The sequence below is a fragment of the Vigna unguiculata genome, chromosome 3 (genome assembly GCF_004118075.2).
Source record: "Vigna unguiculata cultivar IT97K-499-35 chromosome 3, ASM411807v1, whole genome shotgun sequence".
In the NCBI taxonomy this organism is placed as follows: Eukaryota; Viridiplantae; Streptophyta; class Magnoliopsida; order Fabales; family Fabaceae; genus Vigna; species Vigna unguiculata.
This window is the reverse complement of record NC_040281.1, coordinates 50183530-50207239: the sequence shown is the minus strand read 5'-3', so window position 1 is coordinate 50207239 and position 23710 is coordinate 50183530. Positions and strand designations below refer to the sequence as shown.

The following is a 23710-nucleotide window of genomic DNA, read 5'->3' as shown; positions in this document are numbered from 1 at the left end:
TTAGAAATCCACTTCACAAATTAAACGGATATCGATATCTGGTTTTCATGAAAACGGTTCAATTGTTAAATTTTTAAATTGTTTATATTTGTTGTGATTCATTATATATTTTATTTAATTTCTATTTTTTTCCAACTTCTAAAAATAAAATATTTTGTTAAATATTTAATTCTTCATTTTGAATTTGTTTTTAACACAGACCAACTTCTAGTGGTAATGATAACCACGAATTTTATTTTACAAAAACCGAAAATCGAAATCCGATTTTTATTTTGCTTTATTGATTTTTTTTGTGAAATGTTTTTTATTTATTTTGAATATTTTGTTGGTTGTGTTGTGTTAGCTTTTAAGTATAATATTTTATTTATTTAACGTATTTGTTTTATAATTTTATTTTTAATTTTATTAATTGGTTGAAAATTTAATTTCGTTTTAATTTAACGTTAAATAGTTTTGTAATAATTTTTTATTTGTTATTTTTTTAAGTAATTATAATTAATCTAGATATTATAAAGGCAAATATTTTAAATAAAAGTTTATCATTATTAATTAAAAATTAAAAAAATAAAAATAACTATAAAATATATAACTAAAAAATATATGAAAAATAAAATTAAAAATAGTAATAAAATGAATAAAAAAATAACAAATTAAAAATAAATACATAAAAGCTGAAGTTTAAAATTCAAAAAATAATAAATATTAATAAAATATATTCTAAAAACAATTAAACAATAACTAAATAATATTAATCAAATTGAAATTAAATTTTATATGTAAAATAAATAAAAAAAGTAAACTAGTGAAATTGGAATGCCGGTAACTTTAAACAAAAATTGAGTTTAACAACCGGAATTCAAATAGCGGTGCACAATCCAAATCTGTTTATCGGGTTACAAAAGTTGGTTAAAGTTTTTACCGGGTTTAAAAAGCCGGTTAAATATTTTACCGGGTTTCGAAACTCGGTCTACCCAAATTCGTTTTTCACTTCTACCTCTTAAACGATGCTATAAACGATGTTACACATGATATATTTTTTCCATGTTGAAACAATAATTATATTCATTCACATTTCCAAGTACATTCAAACAATAATCATAAATAGAAGAATAATGCTTACCACTCTTGGAAAAAACAAAGAACCTTTCCTTGCAGATTTCTTCAGTGTAACGGCTGGTGTGGGTTTGGATGCAAAGGGTCTCCCCTAGCAGCAGAAGCTTTCAAATTGGGGGTGTGAGATTAAAAGTCTCTTTTAATTAAGAGAAAGTGGAGGAGGGAGGTTAAAAGGTGTTGGGTGTATGACATTTATGACAGCCCATGACTTCAGAGCAGAGCAAAGAATTTTTTTTTTTTTAACTTTTTTACCGTTGAATAGTGAAAGGTTCAGAGAGGTACTATGGAAATTTTGAGGGGGGTGTAGTATAACTCTTTTGGAAGTGTAGGGAGAAACCCCCTTCAGTTTTTTGTTAAGCTAAGAGCCCATTTTTTTTTATACAAGTTCTACGGCATTTTAAAAAATTTTAAGAACACATATTAGCAATATTCACTGTGGATAACATAAAATTTTTGATGTGTTATATCATGTTATTTTTTAGTTTCTATATGACTCCGAAGTTACTATCGTTGCCCATTCTATCGTATTATCATATTTTTCATGGTTAACATTGAATTCGAAAAAAAAAAACAAGTTCAATTTTGTGATTGTAAAATTCAAAACACTATGTTAACTCATTTAAAAGTTTTCATTTTTAATTCACAAATGCTTGTTTTTATCGGTTCAAAATAAAAAGATACCATTACCCTCCTAAAATTTAAGGTATTCATCCAATTTAGAAAGCCTAATAGAGTAGAAGAAATATATATATGTGAATTAGCTTTAATTGCGTAAATATTGTCAATTTTCTTTGCTGTTGTTTATATTCCAGGGAATGTAAAGGTTCTGTTAGGAAAAATTGTATTACTTTTTTCATATCAGGTTCTTGCCTCAATAATAGAAGAAAAATTTTGCACAAGTGTGTAACAAAAATCCTTACACACACATTATTGTAGGTTAATCTGATCGATGGTGTTAAGCACCCTCATAACTCAACTCTTGAAGCAGAGACAATCCAGTTTATGCTATACAAAGTCCATATTACTTACAAGTATACAAAGACCATATACTCACAAGTACATGGTGGCACATACAATTGAGATGACACCAGTTGTGTGTGATGGTGATAACATCACTTCCAACACCATTTTCTCACGTACATGGCAATTTACTAAATGATTAATTTGTCACTTTCACAAGAACTTTTATGAATGATCGCTAGAATCACCTCCCCTTAGGCGTTACTTCCCTCTGGTAATGTAATCAATCTTGTAGTTGAATCATATTCCATTGTAGTGCCACAGCTGAGGCAAAATGTTTCATTCAATTCTTCGGTTAATGTCATACTATAAATAATATAAGAATTTGAATCACATGAAGCAACGATGATTGGTTAATGAGTTGTATTTACATACTTGTTGCATTTGACAGTGTTTGTGGAACCACCATTTGAAATTGACAGTATAGTCCCAAAGAAAGAGGTGTTTTCAGTACCACAGTTAGGACAGGGACCCTGCAGAAATCAGATGTCAGTAACATGTAGTAATCAAATACAACCTTCATGTTCATATCAGTAAAACTATACCTTTAAAATCACAAAGTCTTTTACTATGGCATTTGTTAGATTCAGAGCTATCCACACAATGAGGGGAACCGCAGCAAACCAAGTGAAAATGAAACTAAAAGGCTCTGGCAGCTGCACTCAATAACAATGCATAATATATGGAATCAAACTGCATCCAAATCCAGTCAAATTGATCAACAAGTTTTGGAATACAAGATGCAAGATAAAAATGAAGGGAACATACCTCTAGCAAATATGTGATCTCAAATCCAGTCAGATCATCAAGGAAGAAGAACCTAATATCATTTATTTTAGAAGTTTCAGTTTCGGGATATGTCTTGTGTATCAAAGAAACCAAATGTAGATAGCATCTTGAGCTAAAATTTTTGGTAAATACATCATGAACCCTATAAACGGACTGTAATTAGTAAAGAATTTTCGGTAAAATTTTTGGTACTCACAGTCCTAATGCAATCACTGTAGCTGGGACGTTCAGCAAGAGCATCTTTAAATAATCAACCGATAGGTCACTGTAAACCTATAAACGGACTGTAATTAGTAACGTAAAGAATAAAGATGAAAAAGCTCAGATCCAAGTATTCATGAATCGCAAATGGTTTGATCAAATCATAAATCTGAATTCTAATGACTAAGAAGCATTTGATTTGACATGTAATATCACTTGGCATTACTTTTTGTGATACAACAGATCTTAGTAGTTTATATTCGAATTTGAAAACAGATCTCTTTGTGATGAAATAAGAAACAAAACCGACGACTAGCAAAACTGAATTCAAAGAATACCTTTCTACTACGAAGACTGCACCTTGGACCCTCAGCCACAATTTCACTCCCTTCTATCTGGAAAACAACTATGAGATCAGTAAATAAAACCAGAAGGTGGAGATACGTTCAGCAACTAACCTAATTCCAATTGCATTCCCTAATTTCGTGATCAATTTCATTTCATGTGAAAACTTTCCAAAATGAAACCCATGTGACAAAGTTTCATGAACTGCTGTACTAGTTCTCCCTTTTTTTGAATTTGTGTTACAGTATCAACCCAAAGTTCTTAACCATTGATATGACCTGGATGATATACTTTTTTACTTCTTTTTACCTTAAATTATCAGGGGGATGATGATGATTTTACACATTTTCATAGATGCACCATCTGCTACAATAAGACTTTCAAATTTTGATCGATGAAAAAAAAATGGCAAACCTTTAGCCTCATTTTCAACTCATCAAACTCTTTGTCAGTCATAATTGGGTTTCCAGACACATAGGCCATAGAAGCTTCCAGGAACTTTTGCTCGTCGGAACCTGCAATCAACCAACAAAGACACTTCAAAAACACAAATTCAATGACAGCAGCAGCTTCTGCTAATGTGATCGAAGTTGTCTCATACTTAGCATGACAACGCTGCTCCCTTCCCACATGAGCTCTTCCTTAAGATTATCAAATTCTTCATTAGACATGATAGCCTTTCCCTCATAATAGAATGACTGTCGAATAGAGAAAGCAGAACAAATACAAAATTTAATTCACATACACGAAAAGTCAATCCCTGTTTTCTGTACAATCATCGCCGATCACACGAAAAACATATAACCAACAAGACAGAAACAAACAAACTTAGAAGTTGTGGGGCCATACTTGTAGTGCCTGAAGAAAGTCCTGCTCAAGTTCACCAATTGATTTCTTCTCTTTTCTGTCTATGCTACAATAAGGGAGGATTTTACCATCAACAATGTTTCCATCCTCTTCAAATTCACTAACCTTGCCTGGAAAAGAAAAAGAACAAGTGGGCAGTGAGAGAAGGTGTTGTCAGAAGATGAGAAAGAATCATGATTTTTAGAGATGATGTATTGAGGAGACCTTGTTGATCTGCCGTGGCCTTAGGAGAAAGTAAAAACAGTCTGCGGCGGAGGCATGAGTGGCGTCCATTGAAGTGAATGAGGTGGACACCAGAAGGAGAAGAAGAAGAAGGAGACAAGGAAGGGATTGGTGCGAAGGGTGCAGAGCACGGACGAGGGAGTGTTAAAATGAAGGCTAGTTTGCTAGCCGTGAACATGGTGATGGTGGTGGTCGCTGTGAATGAAAACAGTGCAGTGGGAAAGTTGAAGGTGGTGGTGGTGGTTTTGTTTGGAGGGAAAGGAGGATTATGGAGAGTGGAGAGAGGTGGAAGATAAGGTAAGTGGAACGTGTGGAGGGAAATGCAACGGCTTATTCCGCTTCCTTCTCTTCATTCGTTGTTTCGCTTGTAGACAACCTCATCATATCGCTTACTACCTTTGTTTCTTACATGTCTTTTGATTACGTGTTCCTTAAAAATCTGGTGTGGGCACCCTCATGTGTTGCGTTGGCTTTACTATCGCCACGGGTTTTCCCTCACGTAGGCAAGGAGGGCCCCACATCAAATGGAACAATCGTGTCATTGGTTTTTAAAAAAAAAAAAATTAAAAAAATTATACAGCATCAAGTTCTTGGATATGTGACTGTGATTTAGAGTTTTTCTTAGTTTCTTGATCCATTACTTAGAAGGATAAAAATAAAGAAATTTCATAAGGAAGAATAGTCATCTTCAACCTATCATAAGACAACTACAGCAAACTTAGAATTTGTAGGAGTTATTTGAAAAGTGTTGGCATCTTAATTAGCTTTGGGGAAGACTTGAAGGTACTTATGGTGAGAGGTTTAGTGAGCATCATGCAGACAAAATATTAGTGTTTGTTACCATTCTTTATAGTAGTTTTTGTCTAAACACTTTGAACATAAAATAGTTGGTGATTTTAGTTTTTTTTCCTACTTCTGAATTTTTATATATAAAATTGTTCGTAATATTTTAAAAGAAAATTATATTTTGACTCTTATTTTTTTATTTTTATCTTTTATTTTTTGATATGATTCAGTATAAATCATTGATTTTTTAAAATTTTTAAAGAAAATTATAGTAATACATTAATCAAATAATCATACAAAACCACGTCAGAAATTAAAAAATAAAGTTAAATAATGAGAGTCATAATATCATTATTCTATTTTAAAACATAAAATAATGTAGAAATTAATAGTTAATGAATAAATTAAATTTTTTATATAGTTAATTGCAATTTATTAATTTATTTTTTTATAATTATAATAGTTTTATTCATTTTTAAATAATGTTTAGGTATTTATTGTTTAAGATGTAATTAGTTGTTTTTAAGATGATAAACTTTTAATTAATTTATTTATAATTTAAGCTTAGATTGATTATGTGATTTAAGAGAATTTTCCTAATGTAGTTTAAAAGAGTAAATAAATTAGAATTTGAAGGAGTTATTTGATCAGTGTTGGCATCTTAATTGTTGGGTCTTTCGAAAGAATATCACGAGGGAGAGTAATATCCCTTTATCTATATAGTTGTTCTTCTTAATGAGACTCACTTACCTAATTCACTATCAGAAAGACTTTCGATACAGGGTCTCGTCTGAGCCGGTCACCACACGAACCTGGCTCTGATACTATTGTTGGATTTTTCGAGAGAGGATCACTGGGGAGATACAACACTAATGAGCATGAGCCCAACCCACATATAAGGAGGGATTGACGCCACTCTTAACCCAAAACCTTAAGACAATAGGTTTATGAGTCTTTATCTTTATATAGTGCTCAACTTTCTCATTTTACTCTGAAACTTAGACACTTAGACTCACACTTGGATTCCGAACATTAATTAGCTTTGGGGAACACTTGAAGATACTTATGTGAGAGGGTTAGTGAGCATGCGGACAAAATATTACTCTTTGTTACCATTCTTTAGAGGAGTTTTTGTCTAAACATTTTGAATATAAAATAGGTGGTGATTTTAGTTTTTTTTTTCTAGTCCTGAATTTTTATATATATAACTGTTCGTAGTATTTTAAAGGAAAATAATACTTTGACTCTTATTTTTTGACTCTCATCTTTAATTTTCTGACTCGATTTAGTATGGATCATCGATTCTTTTAAACTTTTAAAGGAAAATATAATAATACATTAATCAATTAAATATACTAAGCTACATCAGAAAGTAAAAGATGAGAGTCAAATAATGGGAGTCGTAGTATCATTGTCCTATTTTAAAACATAAAATAATGTAAAAATTAATAGTTAATGAATAAATTAAATTTTTTATATAGTTAATTGTAATTCATTAATTTATTTTTTTAATTATAATAGTTTTATTCATTTTTAAATAATGTTTAGGTATTTATTGTTTAAGATGTAATTAGTTGTTTTTAAGATGATAAACTTTTAATTAATTTATTTATAATTTAAGCTTAGATTGATTATGTTTAAGAGGATTTTCCTAATGTAGTTTAAAAGAGTAAATAAATTATGGTAATTTGTTAAAAATATACAGCGCATAATATTTTAAAACATACTTTAATAGAAAATAATGCTATATATGGAGTACAATTATTTAGGTAATAATTTTCTTTGAATTATTAATTTAAATTTAATTTATTTGTGTGTATATTTGTTTTATCATGTAAATTAAAAGAGAAAATTCAAATTCAAATAAATTATAATAAAATATAAATTAATTTATATCGAAGGGAATTGCAATGTTGTAATATTTATCACCTCCATTATCTATTTGGACAACTATAAGGATTATGATCTTTCTTTACGTAAAATAAACACTCTTTTCAGCATACTTGAATGTCAATTGTAGTTGGAGTTGGGAACATAAGTTTTAGCGTATTTAGGTAAAATAAACACTCTTTTTATGGAATTGGGAAGATAATTTAGACTTATATCCAAAAATCAATAATTTTAATTTTGAATTGGATGAAATTAAATTCCATGAGTGGTTTTGGACTTATAAACGGGTCAAATATGTATCAATTTGTAAATAATATTAAGTACAGACAACAATAACAAGAAAACATACGTACCATTGTCAACCAAGTTGAGAATTTGCTTGCTCTTAAACACCACTAAGTTCAAAACTTTATCCATTGTATCTATTTGACATGACACATATTAATGACACGTGGTGGCTTAATATGCAGTATAGGAAGCTTTTTAATGCCAAATATCCCTAATTCTAAAAGGTTATTATATACAAAATTTATAATAACGAAAGAACTAAATAAATTTCAAACCTTTAACAAATAACATTTTTTTTTTTATTTTAAAGACTTGATAATATTTTTATATTCAAGTTATTTGAGTCAAACATGTCTGTAAGTTAAAATATGATATAATATAGTGTTAAAAACATAAATATTAGATGTCGAAAAAGTCAAAAAAGCACAATTCTAATGCACTATTCTAGCAAAATTATCGAAATGGATAGATTTAAAATAAAATTAAAAAATGGCACGACTTTTCTATGAAAAAATCGTGTCAATTGTAGTATAATTTTAGTTTAAAATATTTTAAAATTAAAATCATATCAATATAACATAATTTTAGTTTAAATATTTTAAATTAAAGTTATATCATCATGACTTTAATTTAGAATGTACTGAATTAAAATTTTGTCAACGGTTAACATTCAATAAAGTTAGGATGATATAATTTATTTATATTTGTATTTTTTTTTCAGACTTACCAAAATGGTGTTTTGCCTAACAATATTTTATAATTTATTAAGTAATTTGAAAAAAAATATATTGAATACCGGAAATAAAATTGAATCAAACTTATTTAAGGGAAAGTGTAAATAAAATTTGGCGGGTGCATACGGGAACGGAGAAAGCTGTTGGTAGCGTCCGAAGGAGGAATGTGAGATGGGAAACAGTGGAGAAGTGGTCGGCAAAGAAGAGGTTATCACAAAACTGAAGGACGATGGCGACTTTGACAGGCTTCGTTTGAAGATCGTTCGTAAGCTCAAGGATAACGTATGCTCTCCTTCTGTTTCTTAATTTTTCTTCTTCTTCTCATTTTAGGGTTTATATCAAATGATTTGAAGGAAGGAACAAAATTAATCAATCACAGTTTACATAACTGCTCATTACTTTCCACTTACTTTAAACTATTCAGATTGATTATAATTTGTAATTGTTAGTAACATAAGGTTGCGTCTCAGTAATATTAAATTCAACAATTGATGACAGGAAGAGTTACGACAACATATTACTTCAATTGTGAAGCAATCAGTGGCACTCAATCGTGCCGGAGCAGAAAATATGAAACCTAGACAACTTTCTGATGTTATATATGAAGAAGTTGGGTGAGTTCCCATAGCTGTTGTGTAGTTCTAAATTGCTTTTTATTTTCAAGGCATGTTGTGTCTCTTTGTACTCAGTGTGGAAGTTTATTTTGATTTTTTTCTTTCTTGTAACCAGTGATAAAGTAATGGGTCAGATATCTGATAGTTTATGGCAAATAATTCGATCGGGTGATGGCATGAAAAACGAAATCATGGAGACGGTGCAATCTGTCTATGATAAACTGGCAAACCCGAAAGGGAAAGATGAGGTTATGTTGTCCACATCTGATGTGATGCCAATTCAGAGACAGGGGGAAACAGCTTCAGCTACTGAGATTGATGATACATTACATGAAAATGAGCCCGAGGAGCCGCCAGGTTTCACTCTCGTGCATAATCATGTGAATAATAACAATCAAGAGGACCAGGACAAAGGGAAGGTGCAGGTTCAGGTGCAAGGATTAACTGTAGAAAGGAAGGAAGATTCCCATCCCTCACAGGATACTCTTGGTGAAGATGATGTTGATAGCAATGCTCCCCCTGGATTTTCAATGGACGTGGAGCAGAAACCGCCTGCTGAATGCAGTGATGAAGACCCTGATGTGCCTCCTGGTTTTGGTTGATGTTTCGGAAGGTGTTTCATTTTTTCTTGTATTACACAGCCATTGCTGTTGTTCCATGTTACAGTCGTTAAACTTCTGTTTTTGATTATGATTAACCAGCGAAAAACAAGAGTCAATCTGGAGGTAGGTCTCTTTACATCCCAATCAAATATTGGATGCACTATTTTTTCTGATAGTCTTAAGGTCAAACTATTACCTGTAATTTTTAGTAGGAACTGCTACCAAGTTATTCTGACATGAATGCTGGACCTTCACAATGAATTTTATTAAAGTCTATTGACCAAAATAGGTGCTCTTTAATCAATAGTTTGCAGTTTGTATGCATTTTTCATCATTTTGTTGTTTTTGTTGGAGATTCTTAAGGCATAGAAATAATGCGTTTCCTTTGTGGTTTCTATTTATTTTTCACTAGTCCCATGTTCCTCTTTTATTGAGGTGTTCTAACCACTAACTGGTATCAATATCTTGTACATTTTTCTAAAACATTCTTTCTATTCATTTGATCAGGGATTTTGCCAACTACATGGTTAGTTATCAATATAGTAGCGAATAGTTCTGATATTGCTCTCGTAGTGTCACATTTTTCTGTGTAAAGATGCAAATAGTCTCTGCGTTGACAGCTTATTGTTGGCCAAATCACAATGGACAGGGCACAACTCACCCCCTTCATATTGTAGCCAACTCACCCCAATTTTGCTTGACCTACCTATTTTATGGCAAAGCTCACCCCTTTGTAGCCTTTCTTTTGCCTTTCAACATTTTCGTTTCCTGTTGTCGTCTTATCTTCTATGCTAACCATGTTCTGGCTCTTCTGTTTTTCTAAAATATTGTTGAATCTGATTGTCTTCTAGTTCAAACACAGTTGCCTGCACAGCCAGATTTTATTTTTGTTTCTATCTTCTTTTTGGGGATTCATTTTGTTGTCTCTTTAAACCTTTAACCTCTGATTTTGCATTTCAAATAGGAGGTGAAGTTGCCTTCGGTTACTTATGATTAGCTGCCACTAATGCATAACTTGTTCGAAACATTTTTGCAAGGTTAAGGTTAAGTAGCGAGTTCTTACAATTCATAGTTCCACATTTCAATAATAGTTTTGCTGCCGCTCTGTTTTTTCTGAAAATTTCGTCATCTTGCTATTTTTGTTCAAGACCTCCGATGCTCTCATTGGTAATCATGTCTTAAATTGATGGTGAATCTGTGTTTGACTTTGAATTTTGTTTGTTAATCATGAATATATCTTTAATTTTTGGTTTTCTTTTTTAAAGCATTTATGTGTATAGTACAGAATATAAATCACGTATCTGTATAATCTTTTGTATAGTGGCCAATTGCTAAAGTGTTGATGGAGTTGATCAATCTGTGCTTGAAATCTGTTAGTAAACTGGACACAATGGAGTGGCCTCTTAAGGTCTATACCCCGTAGGCCCAACATCCAGGGTCAACCTTAAAGTAACACAGGCATGAAATGGGGAAGGAAGCAGAGTTAGTTGTGAACAGAGAAAGGATAACTGATTCTGTCATATATAGGACGGGAGAGAATAATGTAGGGTCATGTGGAGAATGTCTTGGTAATTGGAGTCTAGAGTACTTTACTCTGATTGGGGGAGGGTTGTGCCCTTTATCTTTTCTTGTACTGATTTTCTTTTAATTCAGAAGTCCATAATACTAACTCAGATACTGATTGGAATTTCAAAGAAAAACTATGTGTAAGTAGTTAGTACCTAACATGAGATTATAAACATCTTTATAATTAATGGTTTACACAAATTGATCAATTAGTTCGTTTCCGAAGTTTCAGTTGAAAGAAAAATCGGGCACCTGTCCGGATTTTCTATTAAGCATGGTTATTTTACACCATGCTCTCCATGTTAGTTATTGATTCCTAAACAAAAAAAAAAAGTTGTTCATTGTTTGGTTGGCTGACGAATTTTACATAAAAAGAGATGTTACTTTTCTATTTCATTTTTGCACACTAGTGACTGAACATGAAGGGAAGATTTGAAAATCTTTTGGTGATTCAGTTTTAAATTTCACAATGCATACATGGAACAAAACTAGAAAAAAAAAGGACTGTCGTATGATTTAGGTTTGCCACTTAATACAAGTTGAAGCTTATTGTTGGAACATTACACTGGTTCCATTGTAGTACTGTTGGTGCCTGCTAACGTTGTTGTCTTATACAAAGTTGACCAAGATAGGGCTCCTTACAGTGTGATTGTAAGACACCCATTTTAAAAACCCTTCAGCATATTGAACAGTTTCATTACCCGAATCTATACGGCTGAATGACACTGAATATGTCTGTTTCTGGTTTGCTTCTGAAAAGTAAAGTTTATTTGGCTGGACCTTCACATTAACCCTTTCTGGGGGCTTAACAGTGACCTCATAGGATGAGTTGGCCTCACCCACATTTGTCACAGTCCTTGTGAATGTTTTTGGGGAACCAAGCGAAACAGAAAACGAAGGATAGTTGAGCTGTCCTTCAGGAATGCTTGAAGTCTCAGAGCACTTAACTGTTCTGTGTGCAATGATCCCAACCTCTGTATCGCCGTAGCCTAAACCACATAGGTAAGGTATATAATCATCAGGCGTGATATCATAAACTAACCCAGGTTCATTTGCTCTTGATGGATTCACGTGGCCAGAACCTGCGGCAAAGACATCTGCTGTGTGAAATGTTTCATCAACAATGAGTTCGTGTTCAAAGTTGAGTATATCTGCAGAAGTCATTATGGCAGATTTTATGGCAGCTGGTGACCAGTGAGGATGAGAGCTTTTGAGCAAAGCGGCTACGCCACTGAGATGTGGGCATGACATTGATGTGCCGGACATGATGTTGAAAGTGGGTTTTGAATCAGTACTGTTGTTAAGGGGGAATGGCCAGGCAGCTAGGATGTTGACGCCTGGTCCTATGATGTCTGGTTTCAAAATACCAGAACTGGGCAAGTTGGGACCTCTTGAGGAAAAGGATGAAACGGCCGGAGATAGGGAGTTTCCTATTACAGTTCCCTTGAATAAAATGGTAGCTGTAGGTGTTGCAGTGGAATTTATATACCCTTTAATCTTAACTCCAGCATCATAGCTTACATGTGTTGCAGGTAGAGCGTGCACATCAGCTGGGAGACTGAAACCATCTGTTTCATCATTCATGAGAATCATGGCTGCACCACCTGCTCTTTTAACTTCCTCTCCTTTGGCAATTCTTCCTATCCCCCCTCCTCTCTCACACAAAACAACCTTGCCTCTAAAATCAGCATCATTCAAGGATCCATTAGCACAAAATGCAGCTTGTTGTTTGCCATTCTTTCCCGCATATGTTAGGAATAGAGGTGTTGGAGAAAAGTCAGAAGGCTGGAAAACAGATTCCCCATCAAATTCTTGCCCATTTCCTAGCTTGACTCTTGCTACTAAGCTTCTGTCAATATTGCTTGCTCCAACTGTGAGGATCCAAGGGGCTCCATTAACTAAGGAGCCATGAACGGGACCAGAGTTCCCTGCTGCACAACTTACAAAGATTCCCTTCTGCATTGCTGCAAACGTGCCTATTGCGGTGCTATCATTGAAAAAGGTTGGTGGCTCGTTTAGGCCAAGGGATATTGATAATACATCCACGCCATCTTCCACAGCTGCATCCAATGCAGCCAATACACTACTCTCTGGGCAGTCTTCTCCAAAACATACTTTGTATATTGCCAGGTGAGCATGAGGGGCAATCCCTGCTGCTGTACCTTCGGCATTTCCTAGTACTTCTGCATTATCAACAAAAGCACCAGCTGCTGTGCTCGCCGTGTGAGTCCCATGTCCATCTTCATCAATCGGTGTCTCTGCTTCTTTCGTTGCCTCTGCAGCGAGGTTGAAAGACCTTGCTCCAATTAGTTTGTTGTTACAAGCTGTCCCATAAAGCTCGCATCTCCCTTTCCATTTGGGTGGTGGTGGTGGCATTCCTGCATCACTGAATGAAGGATGGTTAAGCGTGATTCCAGAATCCAGCACCCCAACAATTACTCCCTTTCCAAAGTTTGATTCTTTCCACACTCCCGTTTGTTGCTGCAACCCCAAAAATTGTGGGGTATGCGTAGTTTGACGACGCAGCATCCTTTCGGGGTGAGCAGAGATAAAGCCATCTTTTTTTTCCACTTCTCTCAGCTCTTCTTCAGTGAGTGTTGCAGCAAAGCCACTGATCACGTTCCGGTATGAATAAATCATTCGTGGTTGATCCTCTGAGCTCATAGTAGTTGGTGGCATGAATGAATTATGCCAGCTTTCTACATCTTCTGATTGAGTAAGTGTCGTACCCTTTGGCCCCTTCACATGGATAATATATGTTTTTGAAGTGCTGGCGGTTGAAGGTTGTTCATTTGCTTGAGCAAAATGAATATGGAAGCTCAACACAAAGGTTAGAGCAACGAAAAAGAAGGAATCCATGCTGCGCAGAACTGTGTAAGCTATCTGCTGAAGGGAGAAGAATAAATGGCAAAGGCTCTGATATTTGGTTGGGTGTACTTTAAACACACTACTAATCTACACTTATATATAAAAGAATTCATTTTTTTAGTATAAACATTTTTTTTTTCAATTGTACCCTTTATGTAAATCCTTTGTTTTCAACACAAATAATTATATTTTTTTTACTTTTTAAATAATCATTAATTTAAATTTAATTATTTTATAAATTGAAATAATTATCTTATTTTTAAATTCAAATAATTATTTATAATAAAAAGTATACAAATTATTTATTTTTATAATTATTTAAAAAATCTATTTTATAATTTATTTTTTTACTAAAAAAAGGTGAATTCACAACACATGTTTCGATTAGTATATATACTATTAATGAAGCTTGCTTGTAACACTGCCGGCCTGGGCTTGTGAGGACTTATAAAGAGTAGTGAGTAACGTGGTATTGGCCGAATCATGACCCGACTTAAGTGATTTAAAATTCTGTTTTTATGTCAAATATTTTTATATTATTTTTATTATTTTTTATTTTGATTGAAGAAATAATAGAATTTAAGTATATGTTTCTATATTTGATCAATAATTTAAGTATTATGAATATAAGTAATGTTAATATTAGTAATGTTAGAATGAAAACTACTTCTTCAAAAAATCAAGTAATTAAAAATACTGAGATCAATCTTCTTGATTAAAAATACTGAGATTTGTTATTATTATATAATGATTTATATAAAAATTTGACGTGAAATAAAAAAAATTAAAAAAATTATAATGTTATTGTTATTATTATTGATCTTAAATATTTTATATTATAATATTTTATTTTGGAGGAATTAATAACAACAAAATTTAATTTCAAATTATATTAAAAATCATAAATTATTTTTTATTTTAATCATGTCTTAAAATAATTACTGTGAAGACCCAATTTCAGCCCCCCTAAGCTCTCCTCTTTCTCTGTCACCCACACCACTGAAACACTTTGCACCTCACAGCACCCTTCTCCCTCTTCTCTTCTCTGCTTTCTCTCTACCAAAGGAGAAAATTTCTGAACCACTTTTCTCTATTTGCAGAATCCAAACCCGGGGCCAACTCAGAATCTCTCCTCTTAGCTTCAACTCCTCATTCTCCTCCATGTAAGTCACTCCCAACCATTTCATTCCTCTTTAATTCGACAATTTGTGGAATCCCTTTCTGTTGTTGGGAACCCATCTCATTTTGAACCTGTAATTCCAGTTCTCTAAGTGGTACAGCTGAAGCTCTTGAGTGGGAGGGTCCTAGTTAATTGGAAAGATATATAGAGGTAAGGGAAGCTAACTCCTCTTCTCAAATTTGTATAGAAAATCCATGGATGAGCTTGAATTATGTAATTGAATGATGAATTCGTGTTTGTATTGTATTGGTGCAAATTACTTGATGATTGCTAGAAACTGGCCTGTTGCATGTGGGAACAGATGTCTGACCTGGTATTTTCGCCACTCGCCTGAGCGAAAGCATCAAGAGACGCACCTCTGCTCCTGCGCGAAGTCTCGCCTAGGCGAGCTGGGGTCGCCTGAGCGAGATAACGATCTTGTCTGGGCGAACCAGCCTAGCCTGAGCGAGAGTTCGCCCATATTTTTCTCTTTTGCCACTGTTAGTGTCTCGCATAGGCGAGACTGGCTCGCCTGAGCGAGATAACCTCTCGCCTAGGCTAGACTTTTTAGCCTGAGCGAGAACTACTGCAGTGATAGTGCTTCACATCTATTTTCTTTGGTAAAGATATATGTTTTAATGCATCCTTGTGAAACTTAGGCCCTGTATGCTTTGAATGCTACCATTGTTGTATTGCATGATTTAATTGGATGAATATAAGTTATGAGAAGATGAGGTTAAAATGGTATTTCAAGGGAAATCCAAGTGGAATAGTAGTGTGTGTAAGGATGTGAGGAATCTAAAATGGTTGGTATCCTGAAACTCCAATAATCATTCAAGCTCAGATAGAGTAGAATGGATTATATCGTGAGGAGTAGCAGGAAGTCCTCGTCGTCGGACTTGATCAAGTCTTAGACGTGGTGGGGACTTACCCTAGGAACGGTCGGATGAATACTCCATGTGTCCAGACTCTGCAGAGTCTGGGAACCGTTACAGGTGCAAGCCACCAAGAGCTCCAACGTCCCTTACACAATCCGGATATTGAGTCGATAAAATTTTGATTGTATTATATGCTATGAATGATATCTCTAATTGCGAAGAGTATTTATGTTGTTTATTTCAGTTGGCTTACCCTTTTCGTTTGTGTTGTCTACTTTTGTATTTTTGTCCTTTTGCTATGATTACCTGTGTTTGGTAGGAGCAGAGCAGAAACCAGGTGGAGATACCCCCTCCTAGTAGGAGTTGGAGCATGGCAGGGAGTGTCCCTTGTAATAAATTTTTGGTGATATGTTTGGAGTGGTGTAGCTTAGCGCCCTTTTCTTTTACCTTCTATTACTTTGTATATATATATATACACACACATGTAGAAGTAATAGCTCGGAGGACTGTACTAGGTTCATATATTGTGTATATATATGACTGTTATCCCGACTATCTGCATTGTCTGATCATGATATAATATTTTATTTGAATAGTGTGGAAAACTATTAAATGGGATGTTACAATTACAATTTAAACTCAATATTTTTTTTCTTCCTAATTTGGAAAAAAATCAGAAAACTCTAAAATTATTGCCTATTATTCAATTATATTTTTCTATTAGTTTACCCCTCTTATACCACAATTACGCATCAATCTCTGGTTGGAATAGAATGAGCTTGACCAACATTGTTATACACATTTTCTGCTTAGACTTTGTGCAACCATTTGTCACGCCAAAGAGTATGGGAGGCATAGCCCTAAATTATGCTATTTTTTTTTTTCTTTAAACGAATTTTCAAGATTCTCTTTTGTCCAAAACTCATTTTATTGTTTATGGTCTAGTTCGTCCATTATAGTTGTCTGGTTCACAATAGTTTTAATTTTCAGAAGAAATGGACCACTAATGTCACTAAGTAAAACAGCTTTACTTTTCTATGTCTTTTGATTTCGCATTTTGAGTACATTCATACTTTCTAAAATAATAATTTAACACAAACTTCACGATGCTCTTATGACAAAAATATAAAATATAAGAAGAGTCAAATACAAGTTTGATGTGTCTTTGACTCGAGACAAAAAATATTACAGACTTAGAACCTGTTATATAGTCGCTAACACCCACTCTTTTAATTATCCATGTAAAATTTTTCAAGACATGTTATTTTTATCGGTTCAATACTATTTAACGGGACTTCCTAAAATTGCATTCATAACAAGTAGAATGTGACATTGTTTACGAAAAACTTCATGAATTTAAAATTTGATGGTGAAATTAGTGTTTAGAAGCATCGAAGGAGAAACTCCTCATTGCTTACAGAGGCTGTTGTGGCTCTTGGGTTGCTGCTTACTCTAAGGAACCACCTATGGACATACAAATTAAACATTCGACATCAAAGTTCTGCAATAATAACATTAATAATTTATTTGATTCTGTTTATATCTATACAAAGTACATTAAATCTTTAGAACGGCAATATTAATTTTCAAAAGTCTGACAACTCTTTTTGTAGAAAGAAATTATTGTAAATGGATTTGAGAATTGATTGAAAGGTTCATATTATACTCATTGAGAGAGGCTTTTCAAGTTTTAAGTTATTGGGTTAACAATACATATATGTTCAGAGAATATGTTATCTAACATTCATGATATTAACATTTATTTATTTAATTAATTAAAAATGAAAGTGGTTTTTTAATTAAATTTCAAAAAAGCTTACATAGAAAAAAATTAATTATAAAATATTTTCATGGATTAACATATATATATATATATATATATATATATATATATATATATAATACAAATTAAAATCGTCTAAGAGGAACCTATGGAAATTTGTTATCAATTTTTTTTTTCAATAATAAGAATCTTATATATAAGATTGGAATAATTATAAAAATTTCATCAAGATATGGTAAAAACTAAGAATTAAGTTTTTTACAAGTTAACACTATCAAGTAGAATTTTCTAAATCTTTCGTAAACACCTTTTATGAAATGTGATAATTCTTTACTATAAAAAGAAAACATAAAAAGGAGGGAAATCTTTAGAAACTTGAAAAAAAAGTTATATAAAATAAATTCTTTATAACAAATTGTTGGTTCTCAAGTGGGTATTCACCAAAGTCCCACATCGAGTAATATGAAGAAGAGAGCAGCAGAAAAATACTATAAAAGTAAAGAGTTGGTTTTAGAGTTGTCACCACAACTCAATAAGTCTCTTGGGTGTATGAGGGGCTTAGATAGTTGTGTGTCATTTGGAAGTTTGCAATTTTTGCTAGAAAAATTGCACTATGAAGGGTTTGCAATTTTGGTCCACAAAAATTGCACTATGAAGGGTTTGCAGTTTTGGTCCATAAAATTTGTATGAAGGTTTGCAATTTTTGCCAGAAAAATTGCACTTGGGTGATAATATACTTCTTGTTGAGTGGTTGTGGATGTAGGCCTTGAGGTGCCGAACCACGTTAAATTTCCTGTGTGCTTTTATTTATTTTTTCTGCTTTTATTTGTGGGTGTGCTTCCGCTTGAAGAGATTATTATTTTTAGTGCGTGATTTCTCAACACAAATAATAAAAAAATTAAAACATAACCTAAAATTGTAAAACTTGGATTCACTCTATCAAATATAATAATATTCAAAGATCTATAAACATACAAATTGACTTAACATGTGTTGTGATTAAGTAATTGTATACTTATTATTAAAACTATTAATACAAACATACATAGAATATGGACCATCTTTCAATATATAAATCATTATTATCCAAATTGTCATTCATCTAATTTATCCTATTGTACTAAGTCGTGACATGTCAAAAAACAAACATACATATATATATATATATATATATATATATATATATATATATATATATATATATTTTAAAATTGTTTGATGAAAGAACCTAATACTCTTGCCTAGTTTATGTTTTTATAGGATTAATTTATACTTTGTTAAGGGGACTTTTATACTTAAGTTAGCACGAGCAATGTGAGAGAATTTCAAAAAATAATTGATGTGTAAAGAATGTATAAGATAATTAGTTATTTATACTAATTCATCTGTGAGTCCCCCAGAATAAGCTTTTTTGTCCAAAATACTTGTTTAGTCACTCTTAAGTCCACTCAAAGCAGATGAATTTATCCAAAAGCCCTTACAGGTCTTCGGTTCTCGGTTGTTGGCCATATGGTTTGGTATGGTCGGATACCGATAGAATTGAGAGTCCTCTTAATTAAGGTCATCTAGGAGTTACGTAGTTTAAAAATGTAGAAGTTGAGTGACAGAGAAAGGATTACTGATTCTGTTACACAGGAGTGGAGAGGATAATATACAGAATATCTTTGGTAATTGGACTCTACAATAGTTACTCTGATTTCAGATTTTTCTTCTACTGATTTCCTTTTAATTCAGTAATTCTTACAAATTCAAGCACCGAAAGGAAAACTCTATAAAAAACTATGTCTAAGCAGTAAGTGCTTAACATTAGAGTACAAAAATCTGTAAAATTGATCAATTAGTTTGTTAGTATTGAGCATTTTTTTCATTTTTAGTCATCCTTTCTATATTCACCATTGTTTGATTGGGTAACAAATTTTACCCAAACAGAGATTTTATTTTTCTATTTCATTTTCATAAAAAAAAAAAACCTGGAAATCTTGTGGGGATCTAGTTTATTTCCCCTTATGCATTGACTGAACGAAATAGAACATAAAAGGGTGCTCTATGATCGAGATTGTAAAGTTGTTGTCTTACACAAAGATGACTAAGATCGGACTCCTTACAGTGTGTTTGGCAGAGACCCACTGTAAAAACCCTTGAGCAAAATCCTCAGTTTCATTACCCGACTCTGTACGGCTGAACGACACTGAATATGTCTCTTTCTGATTTGCTTCTGAAAAATTCAGTTTATTTGGCTCCACCTTCACATTCACCCCTTCTGGCGCAGTAACCTGGACATCATAAGACGAGTTGGCGTCACCTACGTTTGTTACAGTCCTTGTGAATGTTTGTGGGGAACCAAGCACCACAGAAAATGAGGGATAGTTGAGCTCTCCCTCGGGAATGCTTGAAATCTCAGAGCACTGAATTGTTTTATGTGCAATGATCGCAACCTCCGTATCGCTGTAGCCTAAACCACACAGATAAGGTATATAATCATCTGGCGTGATATCATAAACCAGCCCGGGATCATTTGCTTTTGATGGATTCACGTGGCCAGAACCCGTGGCAAAGATATCTGCAGGTTGAAGTGTTTCGTCAACAATGAGTTTGTTTTCAGAATTCATTATGTCTGCAGAAGTCATTATGGCAGATTTTATGGCAGCCGGTGACCACTGAGGATGAGAGCTTTTTAGCAAAGCGGCTACGCCACTAAGATGAGGGCATGACATTGATGTGCCGGAAGCGATGTTGAAAGTGGATTTTGAATCAGTACTGTTGTTAAGGGAGAATGGCCAGGCGGCTAGGATGTTAGCGCCTGGTCCTATGATGTCTGGTTTCACAATCCCAGGACTCGGAAGGTTGGGACCTCTTGAGGAAAAGGATGAAACGGCCGGTGATACGGAGTTTCCTATTACGGTTCCCTTGAATAAAATGGTAGCTGTAGGTGTTGCAGTGGAATCCATATACCCTTTAATCTTAACTCCAGCTTCATAGCTTACATGTGTTGCAGGTAGAACATGTGCATCAGCAAACACACTGAAGCCACTGCTTTCGTCGTTCATGATAATCATGGCTGCACCACCAACTCTCTTCACTTCCTTCCCTTGGGCAATTCTTCCTGCATCCCCTCCTCTCATACACAAAACAATCTTGCCGCTGAAATCAACATCGTTCAGGGATCCATTACCACAAAATGCAGCTTCATGTCCGCCATTATTTCCAGCATATGCTAACGGTAGCAGTGTTGGACTAAAACTGGAAGGCTGGAAAACAGATTCGCCGTCAAATTCTTGCCCGTTTCCAAGCTTTGCTGTTGCTACAATGCTTCTGTCAACAGTGCTTGCTCCAACTGTGAGAATCCAAGGCGCTCCATTAACTACGGAGCCATGAAAGGGACCAGAGTTCCCTGCTGCACAACTTACAAAGATTCCCTTCTGCATTGCTGCAAACGTGCCTATTGCAGTGCCATCATCGAAAAATGGAGGTGACTCAGATGGGCCAAGGGATAGTGATAATACATCCACGCCATCTTCCACAGCTGCATCCAATGCGGCCAGTATATCACTCTCTAAGCAGTCTCCTCCGACGCACACTTTGTAAACTGCCACGTGAGCATAAGGGGCAATCCCTGATGCAGTGCCTTTGGCATTTCCTAGTACTTCTGCATAATCAACAAAAGCACCAGCTGCTGTGCTTGCAGTGTGAGTCCCATGTCCATCGTCATCAATCGGTGCCTCTGTTCCTTCCCTTGCCTCCAACGCTCGGATGAAAGACCTTGCTCCAATTAGTTTCTTGTTACAAGTTGTAGCATTCAACTCACATCTTCCTCTCCATCTGGGTGGCGGTGGTGGCATTCCTGCATCATTGAATGAAGGATGTTCAGGCGTGATTCCAGAATCCAGCACCCCAACAATTACTCCCTTTCCAAAGTTCGATTCTTTCCACACTCCCGTTTGCTGCTGCAACCCCAAAACTTGCGGGGTGTGTGTGGTTTGAGGATGTAGCATCCTTTCGGGGCGAGCACAGATAAACCCATTCTTCTTTTCCACTTCTCTCAGCTCCTGTTCGGTGAGTCTTGCAGAGAAACCACTTATCACGTGCCGATATGAATAAATTATTCGTGGTTGTTCCTCGGAGCTCATAACAGTAGGTGGCATAAATGAATTATACCAGCTCTCTAGATCATCTAATTGAGCAAGTGCCCTATCCCGTGGCCCTTTCACATGAACAATATATGTTTTTGAACTGCTTGTGGTTGGTGGCAGTTCACTTCTTTGAGCAAGATGAATGTGGAAGCTCAACACAAAAGTGAGAAGAATGAAAACGAAAGCATTCATGTTTAGCAGAAGTTTTCCGCTTGATGGATGAATAAACAAAGGTTCTTTAGTTGATTGTGCTTTGAACACACGTACAATAGGAAATAGATCGTGTACAAAACAAAGGTGGCATATGCATGTTAGAAGCCCATATTGTTTAGTTAGTAGTGTTACCGACATAATATAATGAGCTTGGCCGTTCAATTCTATTGTTTATTTCTGTCGTTGATTTTTAGTTTCGTTGAGGAGTTGTGAAAGTGCAACCATTTGTGATGCGTAATGGGGCATGAATCGCATAGCTCTACACTAAGGTAAAGAGCTGTGAGAGTCTTTTTACTGAATAATCTTTCAACATTTTCTTTTTACGTTGTTTAAAACTCAGTTCATTATTATTGGTCTTGTTTACTTTTTACTGTCTAATTCACTATCATTTTAGTTTTGGTTTTAACCCAAATGAACAGGTAATGTAACAATTCAACATTTATTTCTCCAAACACACCGTTAACTATTACATGAATTTCATGTCTTATAAAAATAGGTTCATTCTGTACGCAATAGGACTTACGTAAATTTATTCATAATCAGCGGGTAGTGAGTGTTAGTCAAATATTTTTATAATTTTAAATTATTCTGTGCATATAATTATTTGTGAAATGATTCTTTAGAAGCACCTTTCCAAACCTAGAAGACAGACAGAATAATCTCTTGATTGTGCCTCTTGGTTAATGTGTTTGTGTAGGTTATTAGAATAATTATTACTTATGACATATTCCACAACTCAATTCAATTATGAAAACATCGTTTTTAATATTAATAAGTGAATATTAAACTCTCCTATAAGTTGAACCGACTCTTGAAATTCAGTACTGAGTAGAAAAATTATTCACGTTTAAGTAGTCCTTCTACCATTTCTGAACGATATAAACGCTTTTCTCTACATCTATTCTATACGCTTCTGCTATGTTCCATAACTGTGTTGCCTTGTCTTGGTAGAGCACTTACACAACCATGTTAGTGTGATGAATGTTTTATGCACACTGAAACTAGTTGTTCAAAGAGGAAAAAACATTAGTATTGCCATTTACACGTTTAATATTCACATTTGTATATTCTAATACATTAGGATACCCAAATTCGAAATATTATTTATTTTTATTATATTTTTTCAAAATTTTCATAAACTTTTTAAACATGTTATTTTGTATAGTGTTATAATATATATAATTTATAAAATATTCATTATAAGATTAAATACATTTATTAATTTCTAAAATACTCATTATAATAGTGACCATAAATTTTTATTTTGTAAATTAGTATATAAATAAGTCACTAAAGTGACTAACAAATTTTGGTCATTAAAATTGGTTGTTAATAAGACATTTTCTTGTAGTGGATCATGAGTTAGAAAATAAAAATAATTATATAAAAAATATCAAAATAGCATTCCACATTATAAAATTAAATAACATATAAAATTATTAAAACAAATATAATTTGAGAAACTATTGAATTTGTATACAAAGGAAAACAAATAAATAATTAAGAGTATGATAAGATAAAAAATAACTTAGAGATCTAAAAAAATGTTCAAATATCAATTTAGTTGATAATTGATAAATAACGAAAATTGTTTTAGCGAAATGAAATCATTATTCAAATGAAAGAAAAAATAATAATAATA

The 23710-nt window shown here is 33.6% G+C and overlaps 4 protein-coding genes across 4 annotated transcripts; 1 reads left to right on the top strand and 3 right to left on the bottom strand.

Moving 5' to 3' along the window:
• Nucleotides 1-2002: 2002 nt before the first annotated feature.
• On the bottom strand, nucleotides 2003-4918 carry LOC114176562 (PGR5-like protein 1A, chloroplastic). The gene is made up of 10 exons (XM_028061639.1): nucleotides 4540-4918; nucleotides 4318-4445; nucleotides 4070-4166; nucleotides 3883-3983; nucleotides 3462-3518; nucleotides 3119-3195; nucleotides 2902-2953; nucleotides 2679-2789; nucleotides 2509-2606; nucleotides 2003-2397 (listed from the first exon to the last, which is right to left on the bottom strand). The coding sequence occupies exons 1-10, from the start codon at nucleotides 4733-4735 to the stop codon at nucleotides 2328-2330; spliced, it is 987 nt and encodes a 328-aa protein (XP_027917440.1). The 5' UTR covers nucleotides 4736-4918; the 3' UTR covers nucleotides 2003-2327.
• A 3436-nt stretch (nucleotides 4919-8354) lies between these two features.
• Nucleotides 8355-9757, top strand: LOC114175653. The gene is made up of 3 exons (XM_028060424.1): nucleotides 8355-8537; nucleotides 8754-8869; nucleotides 8985-9757. Exons 1-3 carry the CDS (start codon nucleotides 8427-8429, stop codon nucleotides 9469-9471), a joined length of 714 nt encoding a protein of 237 aa, XP_027916225.1. The 5' UTR covers nucleotides 8355-8426; the 3' UTR covers nucleotides 9472-9757.
• Nucleotides 9556-13987, bottom strand: LOC114175651 (subtilisin-like protease SBT1.2). The gene has a single exon (XM_028060423.1). The coding sequence runs from the start codon at nucleotides 13894-13896 to the stop codon at nucleotides 11647-11649; it is 2250 nt and encodes a 749-aa protein (XP_027916224.1). The 5' UTR covers nucleotides 13897-13987; the 3' UTR covers nucleotides 9556-11646.
• Nucleotides 13988-19797: 5810 nt separating this feature from the next.
• Nucleotides 19798-22047, bottom strand: LOC114177417 (subtilisin-like protease SBT1.2). The gene has a single exon (XM_028062750.1). The coding sequence runs from the start codon at nucleotides 22045-22047 to the stop codon at nucleotides 19798-19800; it is 2250 nt and encodes a 749-aa protein (XP_027918551.1).
• Between the last annotated feature and the right edge of the window lie 1663 nt (nucleotides 22048-23710).

Bases quoted from the DNA above. Each gene is read 5' to 3' on its own strand.
- LOC114176562 (XM_028061639.1), bottom strand. From the start codon at position 4,735: ATGTTCACGGCTAGCAAACTAGCCTTCATTTTAACACTCCCTCGTCCG. The intron at 2,790-2,901 runs GTATGTTCCCTT...TATTGAGTGCAG, and splicing joins AGATCACATATTTGCTAGAG to CTGCCAGAGCCTTTTAGTTT. The intron at 2,398-2,508 runs GTATGTAAATAC...ATTTTGCCTCAG, and splicing joins AACACTGTCAAATGCAACAA to CTGTGGCACTACAATGGAAT.
- LOC114175653 (XM_028060424.1), top strand. From the start codon at position 8,427: ATGGGAAACAGTGGAGAAGTGGTCGGCAAAGAAGAGGTTATCACAAAA. The intron at 8,538-8,753 runs GTATGCTCTCCT...AATTGATGACAG, and splicing joins TTCGTAAGCTCAAGGATAAC to GAAGAGTTACGACAACATAT. The intron at 8,870-8,984 runs GTGAGTTCCCAT...TCTTGTAACCAG, and splicing joins GTTATATATGAAGAAGTTGG to TGATAAAGTAATGGGTCAGA.
- LOC114175651 (XM_028060423.1), bottom strand. From the start codon at position 13,896: ATGGATTCCTTCTTTTTCGTTGCTCTAACCTTTGTGTTGAGCTTCCAT.
- LOC114177417 (XM_028062750.1), bottom strand. From the start codon at position 22,047: ATGAATGCTTTCGTTTTCATTCTTCTCACTTTTGTGTTGAGCTTCCAC.